Source organism: Microtus ochrogaster, unplaced genomic scaffold (genome assembly GCF_000317375.1).
Source record: "Microtus ochrogaster isolate Prairie Vole_2 unplaced genomic scaffold, MicOch1.0 UNK10, whole genome shotgun sequence".
NCBI classification, from domain to species: domain Eukaryota; kingdom Metazoa; phylum Chordata; class Mammalia; order Rodentia; family Cricetidae; genus Microtus; species Microtus ochrogaster.
The window spans coordinates 4294273-4320180 of NW_004949108.1; the positions used below are offsets into that span (position 1 = coordinate 4294273).

The window sequence follows — 25908 nt, forward strand, 5'->3', positions numbered from 1 at the left end:
ATGACTTTTGAGAATGATAATTGAAGGTGTTTGAAGGGTTGTGAGTGTAGCTTGGGTAGAATGCTTGTCTAGTGTATGCCAGGCCTTGGGTGTGTTCCTCCCTAAATCACACGCTTGATATCATTTTCCACTAATCCAACTTTTATTACAAGAGAGATTTTAATGGGCAAATGTTCCTCCTTCTATCTGGAGGAAGTGAATTCTGCCTTGGCACTAAAAAGTACTTTGTCCAATAACAGAGAATAGTACTAGCACCCATAGGTTTTCCTACAAATCCAACTGTGGGAGCTGGCAGGGAAGTGTCAATCATCACATGTGTCCTTTCAGACCACCTGACACTTTTCAGCCTATTAGCAAATAATAAAAAGCTGGGAGAATGTGAGACATATGAAGTTTCTTCTAACTTGACAAAAGTAAACCAGGAAATTATTTAAACACTGATAATATAATGAGCACAGTTTCTGCCCTCTAGAGCTAGAAGTGACAGGTGAAAGGAATGAAAACAAAATTCAAAATTGCATTTGCATTCTGGTGACGTACTTGAGTCTTGAGTGTTCTTTCAGTCAACAGCTGTTTCTCAAACTGAGCTTTAATAGCTGCTGCACTGATCTCTTCATCTTTCAACTTTGAGAGTTCTGAAAAAAGAGATATTAAAATTACACCAATAACTACAGCTACTAGGTATGTTCACAGTAAGCTCTCTTCCTGCTAATACATACGCTCTTGGGTGTCTTTCAGCTTGTTGTTTAGTTCTTCTTTCTCGTTTGCAAGATTTGCAACATCACTAGTTAGTGTCCTATTTGTTTCTTCGAGCTAAGAAACACAAGTGGGGGGAAAACCAACGTATTAATTTACAAAATTTTAGTTGTCAAACAGTAATCCAAATTGAAACCCCTAGAACACCTCTCACCTCTCCTTGTGTTACCACACTAGACTTTCCCTGGATAAAACTGCTGCTCCCTCAAAATTTCTTACATATTCCAAAAAACCAAAAATCTGCCCTTTTGCCACAAATCCTTAGCAGCGTTTTTATTTTTTTTTAAAATGAGAAAAATCACTTAATAAATCAAGAAAAGGAGAAAAAGGACTTGTGTTCCAATCATGAAGAGTAAGCTTAAAAACTGCAGTGTTTCTTTCAAAATGTTATTTAAAATTTTAAAAAATGAGTTTTTACCAAAGCTGACACCCTTTTTCTATATTCCATTCAGATTGTATTTCTATCTTTCCTTCCTTAAGTTTTATTATAGTTTATATGCTCAACTTTCCCACCAAATACTGCACATTTTCATTATAAACACAAGAAATAATATGTGGTGGCGCACAACTTTAATTCCAGCACTCAGGAGGCAGAGTCAGGTGGATCTCTGTGAGTTTGAGGCCAGCCTGGTCTACAAGAGCTAGTTCCAGGACAGCCAGGACTATTAAAGAAAGAAACCCTATATCAAAAATCAAATCAAATCAAATAAATAATGACTCACTTAATAAAGAATTAAATTTGCCACGGTAGGGTATACCCTTAATCTTAAAACTCAGTAAACAAATGCAGGAGGGTGTCTATAAATTCAAGGCCAGTGTGGTCTACAGAGTGAGACCCAGGCAGCCAAGGATAGTGAGAATTAAGATGTGGGAATGCCAGATAATGTTTCTAAACCCAGGGGGAGGGGGAGGGGGAGGCAGGACAAATATTGTGAATTCTGGGTCATTCTGAGATCAAAATAAAGAACGACAAATTGTATTACCCTACATATATATAAAATTCATTTAGCTCCAACTTCTGTTTACTTCCACTTTCTACCAAACTTAATGTACCTATTTTGGTTCTGTTTGCTAAGACACAGTTGTATGTATTCTAGGCTAGCCTCCACCTTGCTGTGTAAACAAGGGTGTTCTTCAACTTCTGATCCTCTTGCCTTTACTTCCCAAATGTTGGAATTACAGCCATGTACTACCACATCTGTTATTTTTAATTTTAATTTAATGCATATAAGTGTTGACCTGAATGTATGTCTCTGTAGCATGTGTGTGCAGTGCCCTCAGAGACCAGAAAGGGGCGTCAAAAACCCTGTAACTACAGAGTTGCTACAAGACAAGTATGAGCTGTCATGTGGGTGATGGGAATCAAGCCCAGGTCCTCTAGAAGAGTAGCCAGTGCTCTTAGGCACTGAGTCATCTCTCCAGCCTCTACGCCTATTTAGCAATTGAGATGCAAGGGTTTGTTGTTATAAGCATCTCTGTGTCTCTAAGCACTGTGCTAGTTTCTTTAGCATAGTTATCTTAGTGTGGACTTTCTTTGGGTGGTACCATACACTTAAAATTTACCAGAAATGGTCATACTATTAACAAAATTACAGATATTATATTGACATTAACTCTCCATTTATTGTAAAGAAAAAATGTCATTTTCCAGACACTTGAAGCTGACAGCTTATTTTCAGTCACATAAAGGGTATTTCAAATCTATGGCATTCATCTGACCTTTTGCTGGAGAACAGCATCTACTGATGTATTTGCGCTATCTCTTTTGGCCAATTTTCTTCTAAACTGTTTCATCTCATTTAATGAATTATAGGAATTATGTATATATTCTAAAAATTAATGCTGTTTAATATATTCCAGTATCTTTTCTTTGTTTAGGCTATCTTGTGTCACATAGACATTTTAGGTTCTAAAAGCTTAAACTTTCTATTTTTCACATCTGGTCCTTAAGCTAGGTACAATTTACTTAGTCAGATTGACCATTATTCCTTTCACATAAAACCCCATTATTCCAAACCCACTTCCCGACTGAGTGTTTTCACACTGGCTTTATTACTATCTGCACAAACGCAAGGTTTTGTGCACGCACCTCCCTCTAGCCGACTGTTCACTCCCCTTACTGTGGTAATCAGTAGCTCTGCATGACTGACAGCACAAGACCAACTGCTTTCTGTTTTAGTTTTCTCTGAAATGTTTCTTTAGTTAGACTCTGTTACCACTGCTAACAGATACAGATAATTTTTAATTTACATCTGACACAGCTCCTAGATGTTTCTGAGATTTTTATGACACAATAATTTAATTACAAACCCAAAGCACCAAGAATTTTACTTACAGATGCAATTGTGGCATCCTTTTCAGTAAGTTCTTGCTTGTGTCTAGCCATCATCTCTTTTATCTCCAGCTCTTTCATGATTTTCTCTTTTTCCAAATCAGAATATTGTTCCTCAGCAATGGAACGAGCCAGCTGCTCAGAGTCTGCTTTGGTCAGGGTGATTTCCAGCTGGGCAGCCAAAGAGTCTCTGTATTTCAGAGATATACCATAAAAAATATAAGCATATGGTAATGGGATTGAACCCAAGGCCTCGTATATTCTAAACACAGTCTTCCCAAGCTAAGTCCCAGATCCCTTGGAGATGGCATTTTAATGACCATTTTTCATTATGAATCAAAAGTCTTTCTCTACTTGATTCTTTATCACTTTTTTTGTTAACTTGGTAAAAAGGAGGCTGAGAACAGGACATGTACCCATGGACAAGGCCCGCCCTTACCTTTCATCCTGTAAGTCCTGCTTCTTCTGCTGTAACTCTTTACACAGCTTAGTCTTCTCTTCACTTTCTTCCTTAAGTTCTCTAACTTGTGTTTTATAAAGGGTCTAAACAGCAAAACAGAAATGTGTCCATTATCACCAAGAATATGACTTACATCCAAAGCCTAGCCAGGCAAAAATCTCAATATACACACATATTTTCTTAATGTTGAATAATTTGGGGCTCCTGAGATATTAATAATTTCTAGTTTTCCCATCTTCTTTTTTTAATATTTATTTATTTATTTATTATGTATACAATATTCTTTCTACATGTATGCCTGCAGGCCAGAAGAGGGCACCAGATCTCATTACAGATGGTTGTGAGCCACCATGTGGTTGCAGGGAATTGAACTCAGGACCTTTGGAAGAGCAGGCAATGCTCTTAACCGCTGAGCTATCTCTCCAGCCCCAGTTTTCCCATTTTCTAGTCACCAATTAAGCAAATATTTGACTATCTGCCAAAGTACACTGTAGATAGAATATCCTACATCTAGTTCCTACTCAACCCCTACAGCAGCCAGTTAATAATATATATAGTATGATTTTCAACTGAATATTACAGCAAAAATTCCAGTTAAATGTACAGGCTGGTAGTATAAAAGGTGACAAAAAACATTGCTGGTTAATTTTGTTTGTTTTATGTTTGTTTTAAGGTGACAGATCAATGGAACTACTCCATGAAAACACTTCACATTGCTGGACGGTGGTAGTGCACACCTTTAAGTCTGACACTGAAGAGGCAGAGGCAGGTCAATGAATTACTTAGTTCAAGGCCAGACTGATCTACAGAATGAGTTTCAGGACAGCCGGGCCTACACAGAGAAACCCTGTCTTGGAAGCTATTAAAAGAAGAAGGGAGGGTAGGAGGGAGGGGAAATACTTTCTATTTTTAAAGTGCTCTCAAAAAAAAACCCCATAAATATCAAAATGACAATTTTATTCCTTTCCTTACAAAAGCACAATTTCCAAAATTTGATGCTTTTAACCAGCTTCACAGGCTGGTAATAGTTTATGCTTAGGATTATGTTCTAGCAACAATACCTCATTTGTTGTTTTGAGACAATGTCTCCCCTTCTGTTGCCCAGATTTGCTTCAATTTTGAGGGTTCAAGAGTTCTTCCCACCTCAGACTGCCTAGCAGCTGCAACTATAAGCACATACTACCAAGCCAGTCTGATAAAGGATTCCTGTTAGAGAATCTATAGTCTTTTGTCCAGCACTTTTTCTTTTTTATGGTACTGGGCACTGAACTCAGACCTCTTTCCATGTTAGGCAAGCATTTCACCAATGAGTTATATCCCCAATCCCGGTTTGCTTTTTATGAGTCATGTAAGAGTCCACCAAATACTTATGGTGTGATGGTAAACCACTATAATTCCAGCACTCAGAAGGTAGACAGTTTGCAAATTGGAGACCAGCATGGGCTATACAGGTCTGTTTAAAAAAAAAAAAGAAAAAAAAAAGCCTAAAACCAAAGCAAGCAGGGGCAAACAAACAAAAGCTGTGCATCCTACCCTCTTCTGAACTCCCAGGGTACCATGCATGCCTACACCCAAAATACAAATACACAGAAAGTGAAACAAGTATTTGTTTCAATTAAAAGACAATCATTCTCTGGTTCTGTAGGAAGTGCCTTACTGAGAAATACTGTTCCGCTTCAAGCTGGTCTTGCAGTTCCTTCATCTGCCCGTCTGCATCCTGCCGCTCTCTGTGAACGTGGAAAGTCCAAGTCTTTAGTAAAGTACGATATACACATTCAAACTCACTCTGCAAAGAATCCCTGCAATCAAGTAATTTTCATGCCACACTAACTTCACCACTGCCTTCCAAACTCTCATCCCTGCAGGCCTGGTAGCGGAGCCTGTAATCCCAGCAACTGGGAGGCCAAGGCAGGAGGGATTGTGAGTTCAAAGCCAGCCTGGAGAATTTTATGAGACCATGTATCAAAAAAACAAAACAAAACAAAACAAAAATCCAAACAACTGAAAGCCATATGTGGTGACTTATATGTGTAATCCTTGCACTCCGGAGGCTGGGAAAAAAGATGCCTGGGAGGTTGTAGCTGGCCAGGGCAAGGCAGTGAAGCTATAAAAACAGTTACAACAACAAAACACCAAAAACAACAGACACACACACAAAGAAAACTAATCCTTCAGCACTGTGCACAGGCTTTTCCTGAGGCTATGTCACATCATATGTCATTAATTCAATAGCTAATACAGTGTGTGCCTGTATTTTCAGTTTATTTTACCTTCACATTGCTATATAAGTTGGCTCTGAAATTCCAATCTGTTTCGCACTCCCAAGTGTTGGGATTATAGGAATTATCAACAAACCTGGCTTTCATTTTAAATAAATACAATTATACAAACACACAAAACCTCTCAGAAGCCATCAATCTAACTATCTGAACCAGTTAACTTACTTTCGAAGTTCAGCATTTTGCTTTTCCAAGTTCATTTTCATTTCCACGAGATGATTATTTTCTTGCTTTATCTGCTTTTCTGACATTTTCAGGGTGTTAACTTGCTGAGTCTGCATCTTCAGGTCATTTTGCATAAGGCAACGCTTCTGAGTTTCCTGCTCTATCTTTAATGTCAAATTTCTAACCTAAAAAGTAAATTGTATACTTAGTATTTAAGTAAATTATTTTGATTTTTCTCAAGAACAATAATTTCTTAATCATATCACATTAAAATATAGATATTTCAAATATTTTTAAATATAATCTTTAAGTTTTAAGAACTTAAAATTATTCAATTATGACTGATTTACTCTATCATTAAACCCAACAGACTCCATAGAAAATTACAAGAAAAAATTAAAAAATTAAATAATGCAGTCACCATTAAATGTATCCAATAAAACTAGCTTCTTATTGGTTCATACTTAGTGTAATGCACACTTACATCTTCATTTAGCACATCTTTCTGCTTCAGCAGCTCGTTTAATTTCTGCTGGGACTGTTTGAGGTCACAGTCCAATATAGAGCATCTCTTCTCGGCTTCCAGGAGTAGGTTTTCCACTTTCTGCTTTAAAGACCTTTCTTCCAATAGCTTCTTCTCCATTTCTATTACAATGAAAGTAGACACAACTATGAGTCTGAAATGTAAGTATTTTAATTAAGAGCAAGTGGTACTGTCCTATATTGTTATTTGTTTCTAACTGAACATTTTTATCACTTCAAATATACTTGAGATATAAATTTTAGGCTAGAAAATTGGGAGGTTTTTTTTGCAATATAAAATTATGATACTACTTGTAATACTACATCTATTCTAATGAAAAACAGATAATCCTGTCTTTGTGTAAAAGACAGTGGCATCTTTCAAAACAAACAAACAAACAAACAAAAACAGTGTGACTCTTCCTACTGGAAAGCATTCCAGGCAGATTCCATCTCTTCTCTTTCCATATATTATTACACAGGTGTTGAAAATTATGTTTGGGGAGAGAGACTCAGAAACCCAACTTTCTGATCTTAAATCTTGGCTCTGATACTTACTAATTATTTAAGTAAATGAACTTCTTTCATTTACTTCTTTCGCCTTAAATTTCCTTTTTTAAAAAATATTTATTTATTTATTATGTATATAATATTCTGTCTGTGTGTATGCCTACAGGCCAGAAGAGGGCACCAGACCTCATTACAGATGGTTGTGAGTCACCATGTGGTTGCTGGGAACTGTACTCAGGACCTTTGGAAGAGCAGGCAATGCTCTTAACCTCTGAGCCATCTCTCCAGGCCCCTGGCCTTAAATTTCTTCCATCTAGGAGGGTAATGGTATTTAACCTCAGGCATATGGCAAAAAAGTGTTGAAGCTGATACATATATAGGACTTAAAATACTGCCAGACATATGGTAGGCACTAGGTAAGTGCTAAATAACACTTAACAGGGTTTTTTTTTTTTTAAGAATTAGTAAAATGTTAGAAGAAAATGGAGTAAATCTACAAAGTATTAGCTTTCTTAGTAAGTAATCTTTGCTTTTTAAAGTTATATTCTCCTTCATTTTTTTTAAAAATGACTTGCAATAAACCTATTATCAATCAGAAAAATAATCTTTTAAAAGCATTTTTTTCATCTTAAGGTGATCAACAAAGTATACCCCTAACCAAGTAAGTTCAATTCTAAAGGTAAATTTTAGTTAATCTTTTGACTAGTATTTCAGTTCATACCCAAGTAGGAGTCCTCTGCCCTCTCACACTGAATGTTTAACATACAACTATTATTTACAGTTGCATTAGGTAAGAATGTAATCCATTAATTTTCAGGCCTTTTTTAAAAAGTGTTCACATATGTATAAAGGCTTAAAGATGATGTTGGGTATCTTCCTCATCTGCTCCCCACTGTATACTGTGGCAGGGCCTCTGAGTGGCTGAATGTGGAGCTCACTAATTCTGGTTTGTCTAGCTAGTGAGCTTGCCCCAGGGATTCCCCTTCTTTGTCTTCTGGGTGCTGGGATTGCTGGTGGCTGCCATGCTTGCCTGCATTTGATATCACCATCTCCATGGCCAGAACTGAAAATATTTAATGTCTTTAAAAGTGTGCACAGATAAATGAAACATTCTCTACATGCTAGTAAGTAGATAGCATTTCTAATTATTGTACATGTACAATAGCACTTGACTTTCACAACCTAATAATACCATCATTATCCCTTTACAGGGAACTAGACAAGTTCATATTGGCAATAATTACTTGTTCAAGACATGTTCTTAGTCTATGGAGGTGATAACATGTAGTAGAAAGAGCAAGAATTTTAGATTCAGGCTTGAAAGACATCTATATTTAAGTGATGGAGGCCTGTGCATAAAATGTAAGGAAGTCATCACATATCATGTATTAGTGTTCCAAGGAACCACTGGAAACAAAAGTTATATTGAACTGTTTTATTTTTGTCAATTTAAAAAATAATCAAAAAAGAAATGCAATTGCTTACTCAAAAAAAAAATAAATAAAAAATATTCATTTAAAAAACCATATATTGGTGTAGAGAATAGAAAGAAGCACAAGAAAACTTACTGAGTTGGTAGACATATTCTACATCTTGCTTTTGGTGGTAGCTACATGAGTGTAACACAAACATCAAAACTATTTACACTTTATTGCATATAAATTAAACTTCAAAAGCAACTTAATTCTCTTCTACGCCATACACAAGGAAATTAACTTAATTAACTTAAATCCATTAACTTAATCTCTTCAGATTAGACCTTCCTAAGTAAAGCACCTGTCTCATTTCTCTCTCTCTTTTTTGTTAGTCAGGATCTCACTGTGTAGCCCAGTGTAGCTGTATAGCTGAGACCCCATCTGCTTCTGTCTTCTGAGTGCTGGGATTAAAGGAGTGCATCATTGTTCACGACTTGTTTGAATTAGTGCTTTAATCTAAGTTGGTTGTAATAAGAAAATCTAAATCTTAATTATATTTAAAGAGTGAAAGGCTACTTCTAAGCTATTCGTATCTTAGTAAGAAGTGAAACTTCTGATCCAGAGTTTTAAGACTTGGACAAAAATATTTTCAAATATTGATTATTTGTGAAATTTCAAATCTATTAATAAAGTTAGAAAACAAACAATCCTAAGACAAGGCTAAGGCAAAGATTGGTTTGTGGAAGCTAACATTGGGATCTATTAGTATGACATGGCTTTAATAAAATCTGACTGGCACCTTTAGTACGTCAGAGTCCAAAATACTCAGTGAACTGAATAATCTAGCTCAGTGGTTCTCAATTATGACCCCTGAGGATCAAATAACCCTTCCACAAGGGTTACCTAAGACCATTGGAAAACACAGGTATTTTACACACTATGACTCATAACAGTAGCAAAATTATAGTTATGAAGTAGTAACAAAATTAATGTTATGGTTGTGGTCATCACAACATGAAGAACTGTATTAAAGGGTCACAGCATAAGAAGGTTGAGAACCACTGTTCTAGATGGACTAGCTATTATGTAAATTTTGATCTTATATAACTATTAATACTTTTGTACCACAGCTAGGGAAATGTCAAACTACAGTAAACTTATGTCAAAGAACATATTTCCCAAATCAGTATAGAACATCACATTATATACCTTATGGCACCAATGTCACTGAAACATCATTTTCTTTCAGATTTAAAAATACGGTAGAATGATTCTACATTTGGGCTTTAGTTTCTTAGAAACTGTTGCAATGATACAAAGGTTTAAAAAGAAGGAAGTATATAAAGTTTCCCTGATAATTTCTTTCCTTTCAGCTCCCAATACTTGGCAATATAAACAAATACCATATTTTGTAAAAGTGAAGACTGACTCTAAAATGGGAACACACCTCACAGTGCATACCTTTCATGGCTTCTGATTTAGCTTCTTCAATGGATTCATAGATCTTGTTTTTATCCGCCAGCCGTGCTTTTGTGGTCTTGTGTTCAGCTTCTTCCTGCTCTAAACTCTGCTGTATCACTTTCAGTTGGTATGTCATATCTATTTCCATGTTGCTCTTTTCCTAATAAACATTGTTCATGGTGATTATTAACAGAATTTCAAAGACTTTTAAAATTCTTTTAAACAGTCTAAGAATGTTCAGCATCTTCCTTGCCTTCTCTGTCTGAGTATCCTGTGACATAACAGTTGGCCTCTGCCACCATCTGAGATATAAACGGAGCGTCTAATTTCAACGATCTGACAAGATTGCTTTTTTCACCATACAATACTTCTTGGGCTATCCTCTTCTGATTCTAACCTGCAACCCTGCACCGATGCGGTTGACAGTGGACACCCTGGCTCTCCCTAACCAGGTCTCACCTTCCTGCCACTCTCAAGGTTCCCCAACTGCTTCTCAGGTGCTAGTTTTACTTTTTTTCTAATTAGCTATTTTACTTTAAGCATATGTGTATTTTGCTTCTATATAGGTGTGTTTACCACATGTGTCTGGTACCCATGTAAGTCAGAAGGAGGGGACAGATCCCCAAAACTGGAATTACAGATGGTTATGAGCCACCTTCTGAGTGCTGGGAACCAAACCTGGATCCTCTTAACTGTAGAACCATCTCTCCAGTTGTAGGACTCTGGTATTCTTTACACACAAGGTCTCTCTTCCTAAAGCATTATTTTTTGAACTTTAGAAATGTATAATAATAGCCATGTGTAGTGGCTAGAACGTTAATCCCAGCACTCAGTAGGGAGAGGCAGGCAGATCACTGTGAGTTCAAGACCTGCCTGGTCTACAGAGTTCCAGAACAGCCAGGGTTACCCTGAGAAACCCTATCTCTAAAACACCACCCCACCAACCACCAAAAGAGTAATGCTTGCAATCTACATTAAACAACAACAAACCTCATGATGTTCTACTACCCAAATAGTAGGTCTTTTTCTGTGATGCTGGGGATTGAACTCAGGGTTTTGGACATGCCAAGTAAGCACTCTACCACTACATGCTACATGCTCAACCAGACATGTTCTAAGTTTGAAAGACCTGAATAATAGAAGTCAGTCTATTTTCAATATATGCCCCAGGATTTGTAACACAGAGTATACACAGTCAGCAAAACCTGAAGTATTTATTATCTCACCCTTAAAGGATTAGTTTCATGACTCACTCTAGAAATACTGACAAAACAAACAAATCATACCATTACTGTTCCCTACCCTCAGCTTTGCTCAAGTGGCTACCCTCCAGCTAGAGTCTGCCTCTTTACCTGCCCAGCTCTCTGACATACCAGGTGAGGGATCACTTTCTACACCTGAAAGGCATACTGTGTACAAACAGCTAGTATTTTGTTTGCATATAAAACATTAGAATCACCTAGGCCAGTGGTTCTCAACCTTTCTAATGCTGAAACCCTTTTAATACAGTTCCTCATGCTGTGATGACCCCCAATCATAAAATTATTTTCATTGCTACTTCGTAACTGAAATTTTGCTGCTGTTATGAATCATAATGTAAATATCTGTATTTCTGATGGACTTAGATATGTGAAAGTGTTGTTCTACCTCCCAAATGGGTTACAATCTACTGACTGAGAACCGCTGACCTAGGGGCTTAATTACTTTTATTATTTGAGCCTGGGATTCACCAGGTAGTCCCCAGCAGCTAGCCTTGAACTCACAGAGATCGACCTGCCTCTGTCTCCCCAGTGTTGGGATCAAAGGTTAGTATCACCATGACCAGCTTATTATCACTTTTAAAATTATCTATCAGACTGTTATTATTTAAAGCAACACTGTATTCTAATATTTCTACTCTAGAAAACATTAAATATTCAGATCAATGAATAAACAAATGAAAATAAAATATTAACTAGAAATAATCCCTGGCTCCACAGAATTAAAAAAAAAAAAAAGCCTCTGAATGTCACAAGTCATACATTTCCCCTGAGGTTTTTCGAAATAAGGTTTCTCTGTTTAACAGTTCTGAAACTCACTGTAAGTCAGGGAGCTCTTGAACACACAGAGATCCACCTGCCTCTACCTCCCAAGAGCAGGGATTAGGTGTGTGCCATCACTGCCTAGTATAAGTCACATTTTAATTTTGTATTATTATTGTAATATTAAGATATCACAGTCAAAACTTCAATTTTCTTACACTGTATGAAAATCTCAAAGAACAAAATACTTATCTTAGAAAGTCTGAATTTCTGGGGCTAGAGACAAGGTTCAGGGGTTAAGAGCACTGGTTGCTCTTCCAGAGGTTCTGAGCTCAATTCCTAGCAATCACATGGTAGCACACAACCATCTATAGAGATCTGATGCCCTCTTCTGGCATGCAGGCATACATGCAGAGCACTCGTACATGAAATATAAAAAAAATAAAAATTTTTGAAGAAAGTTTGAATTTCCCCTGGGTCCATTAAAAAAGCACTGAGTCCCTTTGTTCATATAATTCAGCATACCAAAGGCTGCCTATATGGTATTAAAATTATAGCTCTTTTTTATATAGTTCAAGTAGAAAAGTATGTATATATGAAAACAGTCTAGCTAGCTAATTAGTCCCTTATTTTGGTAACTTTTCTTTTTTTTATATATTTATACAATATTCTGCCTGTATGTATCCCTGTGGGCCAGAACAGGGCACCAGATCTCATAGATGGTTGTGGGCCACCATGTGGTTGCTAGGAATTGAACTCAGGACCTCTGGAAGAGCAGCCAGTGAGTGCTCTTATCCTCTGAGCCATCTCTCCGGCCCTAGTAACTTTTCTTATCTGAAATTGCATTGTCCTCTTCTCACACACAAAGTGCAATGTGCTGTGGTTACCTTCTCTAGGTCAGCAAGCTTCTCCTGCAGCTGTCTCTTCTCCAGCTCTACTTTTGCTAGCAAGGCTTTGCCAGTCTTCAGATCTTCTTCCAGCCCAGATATTCTACCTAAAAATTCAAACATTTTTTAAAGTAACATACTCAGCATGCATTCAATTAAGAATTATCTACCTCATATTTCGGAGTTGTTACTTGTGAGCAAGCGTTTTATAACCTATCAGAACAGTGCTTTAAAAGCTAATTTAGCTAAAACTCAACTGACCATCCAAATTTAAAAAATACTATTTGAAAGTACATCTCTCACAAAATTTTAATCAATATATTTTTAATGTTCTAATTTAATTTTGCAACTTTTATTTTAATTATGTGTCTGTGTTTGTGTCTGAGGATGGATTTGTGCATGTGAGTTTCATGTCCAAAGAGGCCAGAAGAAGGAGCTGGAATCTCTGAAGTTGGAGTTATAGGTAGTTGTGAGCCTCCCAGTAGAAGTGCTAAGAACTGAACTTAGCAATCAATAACTGCTTTTAAACAGCTAAGCTGTCTCTCTAGCTCCAGGCTCTAACTTTACTAACAGAAAATTACATTAAAAAAAAACAAAACAAGCCAGGAGCGGTGGCCCACACCTTTTAACCCCAAGTAGAGGCAGGCAGACAGATCTCTGAGTTTAAGGCCAGCAGAGCAAGTTCAAGGATACCTGGGTTTACACAGAGAAACCCTGCCTTGGAAAACAAAAAAACAAGACAAACAACAAACCCAGGTTACTGCAACACATTATTCATTTAAAGTTATTTCAAAATCATGAATTATCAAAAAATCAAATCAAATATCAACCACTGCTTTATACCTTGTAAATCATGAATTATCTCTGATCCATGGGTCCGGTCTCTCCTTTCAGATTCTAGAGCTGATTGAAGATTGATAAATTCCTTTTCAAGCTTTAACTTGGCAGTCTCAAGTAGGCAGTTTTTATCTTGTAGATCTCTATTGTTAGACTCCAGCTGCTGAATCTGTTTGGAGCTTTCTGCCTGGGTTTTTCTTAACCGTGCTGCAGTATCGGACTCTGTTCGTAGCAGAGCATTAGCTTCATCCAGCTGTTAACCAATTCAAAAGCAAGCAGATTACCACAGATGTAACATAATAAATAGGATAGAACATCAATTTATCAATTTGTTACCAAACTACTTAAATAAAAATTCCAAGTATCATCCCCTTAAGTGTTAGAGCTAAGGGCTTAGCAACATTGCAATCAGCATTAACAGGCGTGGATAAACTCAGCACTTTACACACTGATCAACCTACCTGTTTCTGGAGTTGATTGACTTTCTCAGTGGATATCTGAGAGCTCTGGTTCCTTTTCTTCAAATCTTCAAGTTGATCTTTTAAGCTGTTAACTATGAACAAAGCATTTTAGCAGCAAGCTTCAATACAACAAATACACACAATATTTTTCTTAAACATTTATTATTTTATATCACGAACCATCATTTTCCAAATTCCGTTTCTTGTCAGCTTCATGATCAGCTTTCCGTTGATATTCTGCATTTTTATGCTGAAGAAGGGCCTTTTCTCTTTCCAGCTGTCTCAGTGCTGACTCTACATTTTTCCTAAAGGTAATCTGAAACGATTAATATTATTATCAAAAGGAAACAGGCAGAGAAAACAGATCAAAACCCATCGGTGATCTCAAAAACATAAAAAGATACCTAAAGGCTATCACTGTTTTGTTAAAATTATAATGTTCCCATGTTTGCAAAATAGCATACTACAATGAAATAATCAGACCCTTGTACTGGTTGGGTTTGTGTGTTAACACAAGCAAGAGTCATCAGAAAGAAAGGAGCCTTGATTGAGAAAATGCCTTCCTGAGATCCAGCTGTAAGGTATTTTCTCATTTAGTGATCACCGAGGGAGGACCAGTCCATGATGGATGGTACCATCCCTGGGCAGGTGGTCCTGGCTTCTATAAGCGTGTAGGCTGAGAGGGCCAGGGGAAGTAAGCCAGTAAGGAGCACCTCCTACAGGCATTCTGCTCTGTTTGAGCTCCTGTCCTGACTTCCTTTGGGGATGCTCTGTAGCAATGCTAAAGTGTGAGCCAAATAAACCCTTTCCTCCCCAACTTGCTTTTTGGTTGCAGTGTTTTTGTCACAGGAATAGAAACCGTAACTAAGACAACCCTTAATACTTAATTTATTATACTATTAACAGTCATGCTCTCTGAAACTTTCTATCACTAATGAACCATCACTATTTATTTAATCCAACAGACCTAAAATATTATTAATATCAAAACTTTAAAAAAATTACTTCCTGTTTTTAAGACAACCAGCCATTTTAGTAATCATATAAAAGCAAGTTTTTAAAAATTTTAAAGTTAGTATGTAAAGTAATAGCTTCATTATGGCATTTACATACCTATAGATATTCAAACTTTTAAGGAAAAAAAAACATGAACTACTACATTAAATTAACTCAAACTGGCATTAGCAAGTCACCCTGAAGTGATCTTCATCTTGTTCATTTATGACACAAGTAGTTTTTACTGATATGGACGGGAAGGCCTCTGAGAACTCTGTAGCTAAGTGGGTATCAAAGATTTTTAGTGCCAAAAATATTAATAAAGTACAGGAAATTTTTACCTCTTCTTCTAGCTCCTTTGCCGTTTTCTCTAGGCGAGTATTAATAGATCTAAAGAATTTTAGAAAGAAGCAGTAAATAAAATAATTCTAGTTTATGGTAAAAATACAGTCTATTAATTGAGAAAGCATCTGTATAATTAATTTGCGCTTTTCACTTTCAGTGCTGTATTTAAACTTCAATTTTAAAATGCACTGCCTGGCACATACTTGCACTTCTGTTCCAGCTCCTCCTTGGCTTGCAACTCACTGCTAAGGTGTTCTTCTAATGCATACAATTTTTTCTGAATCTGTCAAAAATATAAAATATAATAAATTATAAGCTTTGATCACAGAGATGAGCAGCTTAAAGAAAACAGCGATCCCTACTAGCCTTTCCACTTACTGACCTCTCTGTAAGAGCACAGGATTGGTACTGCTAGTGTGACTGGCTTAGAGGGAAAGCACCCTCACCTCCCACTTTCTCCCTCACAGTACACATACAGGTATGAACACATTTACAGGAATAAACTCTTTTGTGATTTACTACACAGTGATAAGAACAATACTATGAAGGATTAAGGATTTAATGTATCTTGAGTAAATGATAGCTAATCCTATATCAAATCCTCTTAGTTTACATTAGCTATTTTAAGACAAGTTAAAATGATAAAAACTACTAAAGAACACATTTGAAATATCCCTTTAAAAATATTTACTATTACTTTTTTAAAAATATTTACTTATTTACTTATTTATTTATTTATTATGTATACAATATTCTGTCTGTATGCCTGAAGGCCAGAAGAGGGCGCCAGACCTCTTTACAGATGGTTGTGAGCCACCATGTGGTTGCTGGGAATTGAACTCAGGACCTTTGGAAGAGCAGGCAATGCTCTTAACCACTGAGCCATCTCTCCAGCCCCCTTACTATTACTTTTTACATGTATATGTGACTATGTTTATGTGTGTGCCTGCATGAATTTAAGTGCACCACATCTGTAAAGGAGCTCTTGGAGGCCAGAAGATGGCATTGGATCCCTTCCAACTGAAGCCACCATGTGGGTGCTGGGAATTTAACACAGGTCCTCTACATGAGCAATAAATACTCGTAACTACTGAGCCATCTTCCAGCTCCAAAGAGCCTTTTGTTTTTTGAGACAGGATCTCACATCTCAGGCAAGCTCTGAGTAGCTTGGAAATGCTATGTAGTTCAGCTCACAGATCCATCTGCTTTACTTTTGAGTGACAGAATTAAAGGTATATCCACCTACACCTTCCTTTTTTTTCTTCCTTCCTGTTTTAAGGATTTAACTTTTTGAGATCCTATGGTACCTTGGATGCAATAAATACCAGGCACTTTACAGTGTTGTTCCATTAGCAGGAACAAAATACATAAGACAATGTCTCCTACATGTGGTGGCACATGCCTTTAAACCACTCAGGAGGAAGATGAAGGAGCACTTCTTGGAGCTCAAGATCAGCCTACTCTGCATATTGAGTTCCAGGCCTCAACACAGTAGTGTTATATCCACCCACCTTATTAACTGAAATTCAGAAAGGTGAATATTCAGGTCAAGGCAAAAATGATATACTAAAGCCAAGGTTCTAATGAGTATGTTATGTTCTCTGGGTTTTTAACATTTTTTTCATCTTAAAAACAACAAACAATCAAGAAACTCCTCTATTGTCCAAAACAAGTATAGGCTAAGAGCTGAGGAGATGGCTCAGTCAATAAGCTGCTTACTGAACGAGCATGAGGATCTGAGTCTGGATCCTAACATACATGGGAAAGGAAAGTCAAGGCACATTTGTCTCTAGCACTGGAGAGGCTGAGGCAGACAAAGGCCAATCTGGTCTAGAGGGTGAGTTCCAGGTCAGCCAAGGCAACAACCAACCAAATAAAACAAAACAACAAAATCAACTCATGGATGCTTACTCTAGTACTGGGCAGGGAGGGGAGGGGAGGGGTTGGAGGAAAGTGTGGCAGGGACAGGCAGCTCTTTGGGGTTGCTGGCCAGTCAGTCTGGCTTAACCTCTGAACTCCAGGTACATTGAAACCCTTTTCCAAAAATGGATGGATGGATGGATGGATGGATGGATGGATGGATGGATGGATGGATGGATGGATGGATGGATGGATAAAGAAAAGTATATAAAGTATTGAGGAAGATAGTGACTACTAGCCTCCACACATGTGTATACAAATAAAGACATCCAATCATGTTCACATACACTAAACAGGTAAGTAAAGTCAACTATCTTTATCCTTTTTAGTGCATACACACCAAACAAACCATTTTGAAACAACAATTTTTTAAAAAAGAAATATGGGTTAATAAGTGAGTCAAGATAAGCACTTTTAGCTGCTATAATACTCTAAACATACTATTACATGCCCTTGATAAATAAGAACAAAAATTACATAATTCATTTTAAACAATAGATTTGTAAGAAAAATAATAAAAGGGTACTTGGTAGAGAAAAGGACGGCAAGTCTCTTGGGTAGACGCAGTACTCCAAATGGGAAGCAGACTATGACTAGATTAAAACATGAGCTTTTCTCCTTTTCAGTGTATTTGACAACGTACCTCCTGACTTTCCTATTCAGAAAAAAAAGAAAGAAAACATTTCAATGCTTGTTATATTTTATAAAAGTTCATTAATGTATGTCATTCCAAAAATATTCAACAGGCTCTTCTACCTTTTGTTAAGTTTTAAGAAAAATTAGCACTGTAACTTAGACTTGTATGTGTATCGGTCACAAGATACTTTAACACTCCAAATAACTGTTCTTTATATAAACATACTAGCAAACAGGAACTCAAGATCTGTATCACTCTCCTACTTCTATGCCCCACTGCTTGATATATATACTCTTTCACAGCACTGAGATCATGACGTCTTCTACCTGCCATTACATCTGTTCATAAATTTATCACTCTTGCTACTAAATGAGGCTAGAAGCACATATTCACATAAAAGAATTACTTCAAAGTTGTGCTGAACACAGCACCTTATACTCAAAGAATGGTATCTCATGATTCATAAAGTGAACTTCAAAAAAAAATTAGTGGCATGATGAAACTAGTGATATGATGAGACGGACCAGCGGTTAAGAGTACTACTGACTGTCCTGCAGAGGATCTGGATTCAGTTCCCAGAATTCACTTGTAAGACTGTCTGTAACTCTATTTTCAGGGGCTCCGACCACTCTGTTCTGGCCTCCACTAACAGTGTATGCTCATAGTGAACAGACATAAATGCAGGCAAAACACTCATACACAAAAAAATAAAATTTGTATTTGAAGACAATCAGTGGTTATGAGTATTTGAACACATACCTAAAGTAAATAACATAGTAAAAATGTATACATACTTCACTCTTCCTTGTTTGTATTGCATCGTTTTCTCTACAGGGTGGAGAGTCACTTAATAACCTGGAAAGACAGAAGGAAAGACTTTTTTGCATTCCACCTTAATTCATTTTGTCTTATATAAATGAACATTCTAGGTGCAGCACTTATTCTGCTGCTGAGCAGCCACACCTCTGCCTCTGCATAGAAGGTGCCCAGTCTGAGCTCTGTTAGGACTAGAGTCACAACATGGACCTCTTCATCCCACTTGCATTTCTACAATGATTATATTCTGTTGGGTTTTTTTGTTGTTGTTGTTTGGTTGGTTTGCTTTAGTTTTTGTTTTTTGAGTCAGGGTTCCTCTGTGTAGCTTTAGTGCCTGTTCTGGAACTAGCTCTTGTAGACCAGGCTGGCTTCGAATTCAGAGATCCACCTGCCTCTGCCTCCCAAGTGCTGGAATTAAAGACATGCGCCACCACCGCCCAGCTAATATTGTTTCTTTTAAAAAGAAATATCTCTTCTCTTCTTTTTTGCAAAGATAATATAAAAGCTCAATGTAGTAATTTATACATAATATTCTAAAAAACTATTTATTATACTCATTTATTGTGTGTGTTCATGCGCACTAATGCCAGGTGAATAAGTTTTTTTTAATCCCTGATACTCTTTTTGAAAAAACATATAAATTTTTTTAAAAGATTTATTTATAATTATACAGTGTTCTGCATGCATGCTAGAAAAGGGCACTGGATGTCATTATAGATGGTTGTTACCACCATGTGGTTACTGGGAATTGAACTAAGGACCTCTGAAAGAGCAGCCAGTACGCTTAACCTCTGAGCCATCTCTCAGCCCAAAAAACATATACTCTTTAATTTTGTGTATATAAGTATTTTGTCTAAATGTTTGTCTGTGCAACACATGTGTGCCTGGTGCCCACAGAGGCCAGAGAAGGGCAGTGGATCCACAGAATTGGAATTACAGATGGTGATGAACTGCCATGTGGGTACGAAGAATCCAACCTGGATCCTCTGGAAGAGTAGTCAGTGCTCTAATTAATGACTGAACCATCCCTCCAGTACATTAGCCTTATTTTGTTCAGAACTTTAAAAAGTTTTAAAACATTATGACTAGGGAGGTGACCAACCTATCTTTATTTGCCTGAGCTTTTCCTGGTTTTGTTATTTCATCCCAGGTAAAACCTCAAACCTGAGCAAACTGTGACAGTTGTAATTTTCATCATTACATGTGGGTGTACCAAAACGTTTCTCAAACACTTTTAACATTTGATTCCAATATTTAACAGTTTTCGGGGACTCCTGCTTGCTTACCAGTCTCAGCAGAACATCCACTGGGATAATCTTTTTAAAGGTAAATATCACATTCTATCTTTTTTTTTTTTTAAAAAAAAAATATTTCTATGATTCTCTTATATCCTTCATGAGATAATAAACTCCAGCAAAATCAAGTATTTGTTCTTACTGCATATCTTCAAAAGAATATAGGACAGCCTTACAATCATTTATAGATATATAAAATGTAACATTCAAACATCAAATGATGAAATAAAATTAAAAATAATTTAGACAGTACATTAGGCAAAAACCTTACAGCTAGGCTATAATAATAATAAATTTTAATAAATAAATCACATACAAATTTTCTCTAAAGTATGTAAATCCTATAAAAGGTAGCTGATTTCCCACAAAAGCTTTAGGGATTGGAAAAGTCTCTACATCTCCTTTGTCGTCCTCGATGTCATCAAAGTTGCTGCTGTCTATGTCACTGCTGAGCTCAGGCACCACTGGAGCTGCCGCTGGGAGGAAAAGAAATATTATTCCACTCACAGCCAAAATAGAAGATCTATTAATTTTTTTATGATATATAATATTATATACAAAGATCTACCAACCTATCTTCCATCTGCCATTTCATAGAAGTAACACATTGTAAGTAATTTATTACTCTATTCGATCAGCTTTAAATATAGGCTAATATATATCAAACAAGGAAGGTCTATCATATTATTCTAAGGAGCTAAAATTTACAAGTAGCAAAACATACATATATTATTTCTATATATACACATACATGTATATTTCTACACTTTTTATGCAGAAATATTTCTCACTCATGAATCAACATTATATATACAAAATAAAAATAAATTACTATGTTTTATCAGAGTATGGTCTTAACAAGTAACTATTAATTTATCAACTTAAGTACTCAAGTTAAAGGACTACATTCCATGACTGAGATCTACAAAATTGCCAAACAGGAGAAAATGCACACTAGTTTGCTAGAAGAATGATGAACTATTTACCTACAAATTTTGTCACAGGAAAAGATGATTTCTCAATTTAAGACACACTCTATCAAACATGTGCTATTTCAGAAGAGGAAATCAATTTGTACGACTCAAACTGTAATAAAATCGAACACATAGATTGACTGACTTACTCTCTCTTATGTTTTCCCAATTCCACTGATCATTCTTAAAGAAAGGATGCTGTTTTATTTCTTCTACCCCATTTCTTCCAAGTCGTACCTCCCTAAACAATGCAGTTAAAGATAATATTAAAGATAAAATTAAAGATAATAATAAAAATAAGAATATTAATTTTCCAATTTTCACTAAAGGATCATAAATTTAAACATTTTTACTAAAAGTTTCAGCTTAAATGTTTCTTAAAACTAAACTATGTGTCTGATCTTTGAACAAATCAAAGAGGAATAATGATAGGTAGTGAACAATAAACTATATGGGAAATAAACTTCATTTCCACTAGCATTCTGCTCTCAATCAAAAGTATAAAAAAAACCCACTAAAAAAAAATTCCCTCTGTACAAGCATGGCCCACTGATCTTAGCTCATGACAACTTTGGTCAAAACAGTACTTCAGGCTACTCTCATAGAAGCACCAATCTTTCTCCTCTTAAAAAGAACTATCCTTATTTACTACTAGATGCATTCCCTCTCCATTAATGTTAACATCTCATTCTGAATAAAATGAAAACAATTATTAAGAATTTCTTTAACTCCCCTGGAGCATTCCTGAAAACAGGATGGAAATAGAAATTATCAAATGTAAGTGTGTTTCTGGTGAATCTCCAGTGTGGACATGTTATAATGAAATCCGTAGCAACCCCAGCAAACGTTATTCAGGCTCTATTTCAGGTTCTATTTCATTTTATCAACACTGGTTGTTCATCAATCATATAACTAACAAAACTTACAATTCTTTTCAACAAATCATTAGAGAATCCAAGGAAAAATCAAATAGCTTCTTCACTCTTTCTAAGGCAGCTTTCACACTTTTGTTCATCTATTTAGTTTTTTTTTTTTTTTTTTTTGGTTTTTCGAGACAGGGTTTCTCTGTGGCTTTGGAGAATCATAGAGTTTCCAGTGCAGACTTGTTCACATACAAATGAAACTGAAGAGTCGGGAAGAAGATCTTCCATACTACACAAATAGTTCTTTTATAGGTGGGCTGAGACGGGCCTCATTCTGTAGCCTTAACAGTCTTGGAACTCACTGTGTAGACCAGGCTGGCTCGAACTCAGAGATCTCCCTGCTTCTGCCTCAGAGTGCTGGGATTAAACAACAGCTACCTTTAAACAAATAGCTCTTAAGATTATAAATTATCGAGCATTTATCTATAGAAAATGCTGTCCTCTCAAAGTTACACAATCAAGAGTAATATGGAGGACTGGAGAGATGGCTCAGAGGTTAAGAGCATTGTCTGCTTTTCCAAAGGTCCTGAGTACAGTTCCCAGCAACCACATGGTGGCTCACAAAGTCCAGACACGGAATCGTGACGCATCTCTAAAGAAGCAACAAGGAAACTGTAAAGAGATGGCTCAGAGGTTAAGAGCATTGCCTGCTCTTCCAAAGGTCCTGAGTACAGTTCCCAGCAACCACATGGTGGCTCACAACCATCTGTAATGGGGTCTGGTGGTGCAGACACACAGACAGAATATTATATACATAATAAATAAATATTTAAAAAAGAGTAATATGGAATACTATGTAAGAGGATAAAATGTGAATGACATAAATTTTATCTTTCCAAAGCCCCCCCAAAGATTTCATTTACTAAATCATTTATACATCTTTATAGACATGAGGAATAAGATATAAACTAGATGACAATTAGGTTATATTCATGAGATGATAAAAGTAACCCAACAGCAGGCTTAAGGTGGGAGTGGGAGGACTAAACCATAATTAAACTACAGAGGTTGACTCGCATGTATGTATGTAAGGCAAGCATACTTTCATTTCTGCAAATTGTAAAAGTAAAAGAATTTCTCCATAAAGAAACTCTGTGTATATTACCTGTCTGTTAAGAAGGCACAGATGAGATTCTTTGCATGCTTAGAAATTTCTGTATCTTCAGGGAAACATAGTGAATTTTTATGATCCATAATTTTGCTATAGGTTCCTACAAGTGAATCTGCATAAAATGGAGTGTCTCCTAAATTTTAAAGAAAGACAGCAATGAGTGGAATAAAGAATTCAAGTTAAATACTTTTCATATACTATTTAAGTATCTTAAGTTTAAATTCATTTTCTTTCATGAAAGAACAAATGGCTTTATATGCCAAGAATCACAGTGGAAATGAACATATATATATATACAAACACATTTAAAATGTAACCACACCATGACCTTTTAGCCTTGAAAAAATAAATTTGCCTCTGAGTTTCCTCTAATTGAATCTTGTATCTTGGGATCAAATGTAGTGGCACACACCTATATAATCCCAGCAATTGGGAGGCAGAAGCAGGCATCTCTGTGAATTTAGGCTAGCCTGGTCTACATAGTGATTTCCAGGACAGCCAGGGCTACATAGTGAGACCCTGTTTCAAAAAATAAACAAAACCAAAACAAACAAAAAAGAAAGAACATATATTAAGACCCTAACTGAAAATAATTTTTTTTTTTAATTTTTCGAGACAGGGTTTCTCAGTAGCTTTTGGTTCCTGTCCTGGAACTAGCTCTTGTAGACCAGGCTGGCCTCGAACTCACAGAGATCCGCCTGCCTCTGCCTCCCGAGTGCTGGGATTAAAGGCATGTACCACCACCGCCCGGCTTAAAAATAATTTTATAATTCATCTCAACTGTGATGACTCAAATCACACAGTGATTACAGACACCTTTCATCCCAGCACTCCAGAGAAAGAGGCACATGGATATTTTATGAAATCCAGGCCAACCTGGTCTACCTAAGAGGGTGTCTCAAAAGGAGAAAGAAGGAAGAGGAGGAGGAAGATGAAGAATATGTATTTGTTTATGTGCTGAGTTCCAGGGAAGCCAAGACTACAGAGAGAGATTGTGTCTCTAATAAACAAATGAAAACCTGGAAAGATAAACAAATAGTAAACAAAATACAGTTTGCAACTCAATGGCATAATAAGATTACATGAATTAAAGAATGGTCTTAGTTCTCTCTACCTATTGAAACATATACTAAAATTTGCTTAAATATTTACTCAATCATTTAAAATACTTTACAATAAAAGGATTATTAAGACACTGTAGGGGCTAGAGAGATGGCTTAAATGGTCAGAGCATGCAGAGCTTTTGCAAAAGGTCAAAATCAGTTCCCGGCACCCGTGTCAGGTGCTCAACACGAACTGTGTAACTCCAGCTCCAGGGGATACACACACACACACACACACACACACACACACACACCAGAGTAATCTAAAACAACAACTTTGTAAACTATTGGAGCTGGAGCAATAGTTGGACAGCTAAGAGCTTTTACTACTAATTCTTCAGGAGTTTGGTTCTCAGCATTCATGCCTCAGTTGCCCACAACTCCAGGGATACATCAGAAGGACTAAAGGAGGCCTACAAAAGTTGTAAATTTGTTCTTGCTCTAATACTGCCTTAATTTTAAAAAGATCTAGTGATGAGAAGCAGCACACCTGCAATCCCAGCATACAACAGGCTGAGGCAGTGGATTTTAACTTTGGGGTCAGCATCAGCTATATGAAAATACTTAGGAATATAAAAGGATCTACTGGAGAAAACTTCCTAACAACATATAACATACTTTACAGTGAACTTCTTTTCAATCATTCTGCCAATCTTATATAAGATTCTACTTTCTTGACTTATTTACTAGCATGTGCATGTGTAGGCATGTGTAAGCATGCGCATTCATGCATAGGTCACATTCACAGGTGGAGGTCAAATCATAATTTGCAGGTATTGGTTCTCTTCTACCTGCACCTGAATCCTAAAGATCAAACTCAGATGGTCAAGCTCAGGAGCCAGTGCTTTTACCCTTTAAGCCATCTTACCAGCTCTACATCAGTGGTAATTCAGTTTTCAGAAATTCTGACCCCTCCCTTGAACAACACAATTCCTTTATATTCTCCAATTCTTGACTCAATTATAAGGTGTTAATATTGACTTACCCACTAGCATCTCAAAAAGGAAAACACCTACAGACCACCAATCACACTCTCGACCATAGTAGCCATCACCACCTTGTGATTTCAGAACCTCAGGTGATATGTAATCAGGAGTTCCAACTGCTGTATCGCAATGCACCATGCCTGTCTGGGAAAACAGTAGAATTAAAACACAAAGCCAAACAACCAGTTGAAGGTGAATACATACAGACAACTGATTTATTATCAGAGAGACAGTGACACTCATCACTTCCAATAGAACATCATGACCCGGCTTCAGGACTCAGGCAATACCACCAAAAGCACAGAAATGCCTGGATGAGGGAAACCAGAGTTAAGTTTTCATCCATGAGAAAAGGAAAAGACAGGGAACTCCCAAGACTATGAAAACCGACAATTTTTGTTTTTTATTTATTAAAGTAAGGGAGGTACAAAATGTGATCTTAATGACACAACATGGGGAAAATAAAAGAGTCATTAAGAAAAAAGCAGCTTTGCTGTTTTGGAAAAAAACAAAAGCCCTTGATGATGGCAAAGTACTTCTCAGGTTGGACTTGGTGTTAAGAAGTGATTCACAGCCGGGCGGTGGTGGCGCACGCCTTTAATCCCAGCACTCGGAGGCAGAGGCAGGCGGATCCCTGTGAGTTCGAGACCAGCCTGGTCTACAAGAGCTAGTTCCAGGACAGGCTCCAAAACCACA

At 36.7% G+C, this 25908-nt stretch overlaps 1 protein-coding gene across 4 annotated transcripts in view; it reads right to left on the bottom strand.

The window, feature by feature from the left end:
- The window catches only part of Rock2 (Rho associated coiled-coil containing protein kinase 2), a 103502-nt gene that overhangs the window by 14136 nt on the left and 63458 nt on the right, over nt 1-25908 (bottom strand). For 3 of the 4 annotated variants that reach the window (XR_003378637.1, XM_005366527.2, XM_026788934.1), the window contains exons 6-25: nt 25212-25356; nt 23118-23256; nt 21239-21330; nt 20432-20591; nt 18799-18859; nt 18011-18022; nt 15651-15730; nt 15444-15492; nt 14287-14422; nt 14107-14198; nt 13652-13898; nt 12809-12915; nt 9901-10060; nt 6477-6637; nt 5993-6177; nt 5206-5275; nt 3528-3631; nt 3092-3278; nt 720-813; nt 541-635 (exon numbers count right to left, since the gene is read on the bottom strand). Coding sequence is in view for 3 of the 4 variants with exons in the window: in XM_005366527.2 (XP_005366584.1) it covers nt 541-635; nt 720-813; nt 3092-3278; nt 3528-3631; nt 5206-5275; nt 5993-6177; nt 6477-6637; nt 9901-10060; nt 12809-12915; nt 13652-13898; nt 14107-14198; nt 14287-14422; nt 15444-15492; nt 15651-15730; nt 18011-18022; nt 18799-18859; nt 20432-20591; nt 21239-21330; nt 23118-23256; nt 25212-25356 (2376 nt within the window). In the remaining variant the exon portion in view is untranslated. The remainder of the gene's footprint in view (nt 1-540; nt 636-719; nt 814-3091; nt 3279-3527; nt 3632-5205; nt 5276-5992; nt 6178-6476; nt 6638-9900; nt 10061-12808; nt 12916-13651; nt 13899-14106; nt 14199-14286; nt 14423-15443; nt 15493-15650; nt 15731-18010; nt 18023-18798; nt 18860-20431; nt 20592-21238; nt 21331-23117; nt 23257-25211; nt 25357-25908) is intronic. The other variant, XM_026788935.1, reaches the window with a different exon arrangement.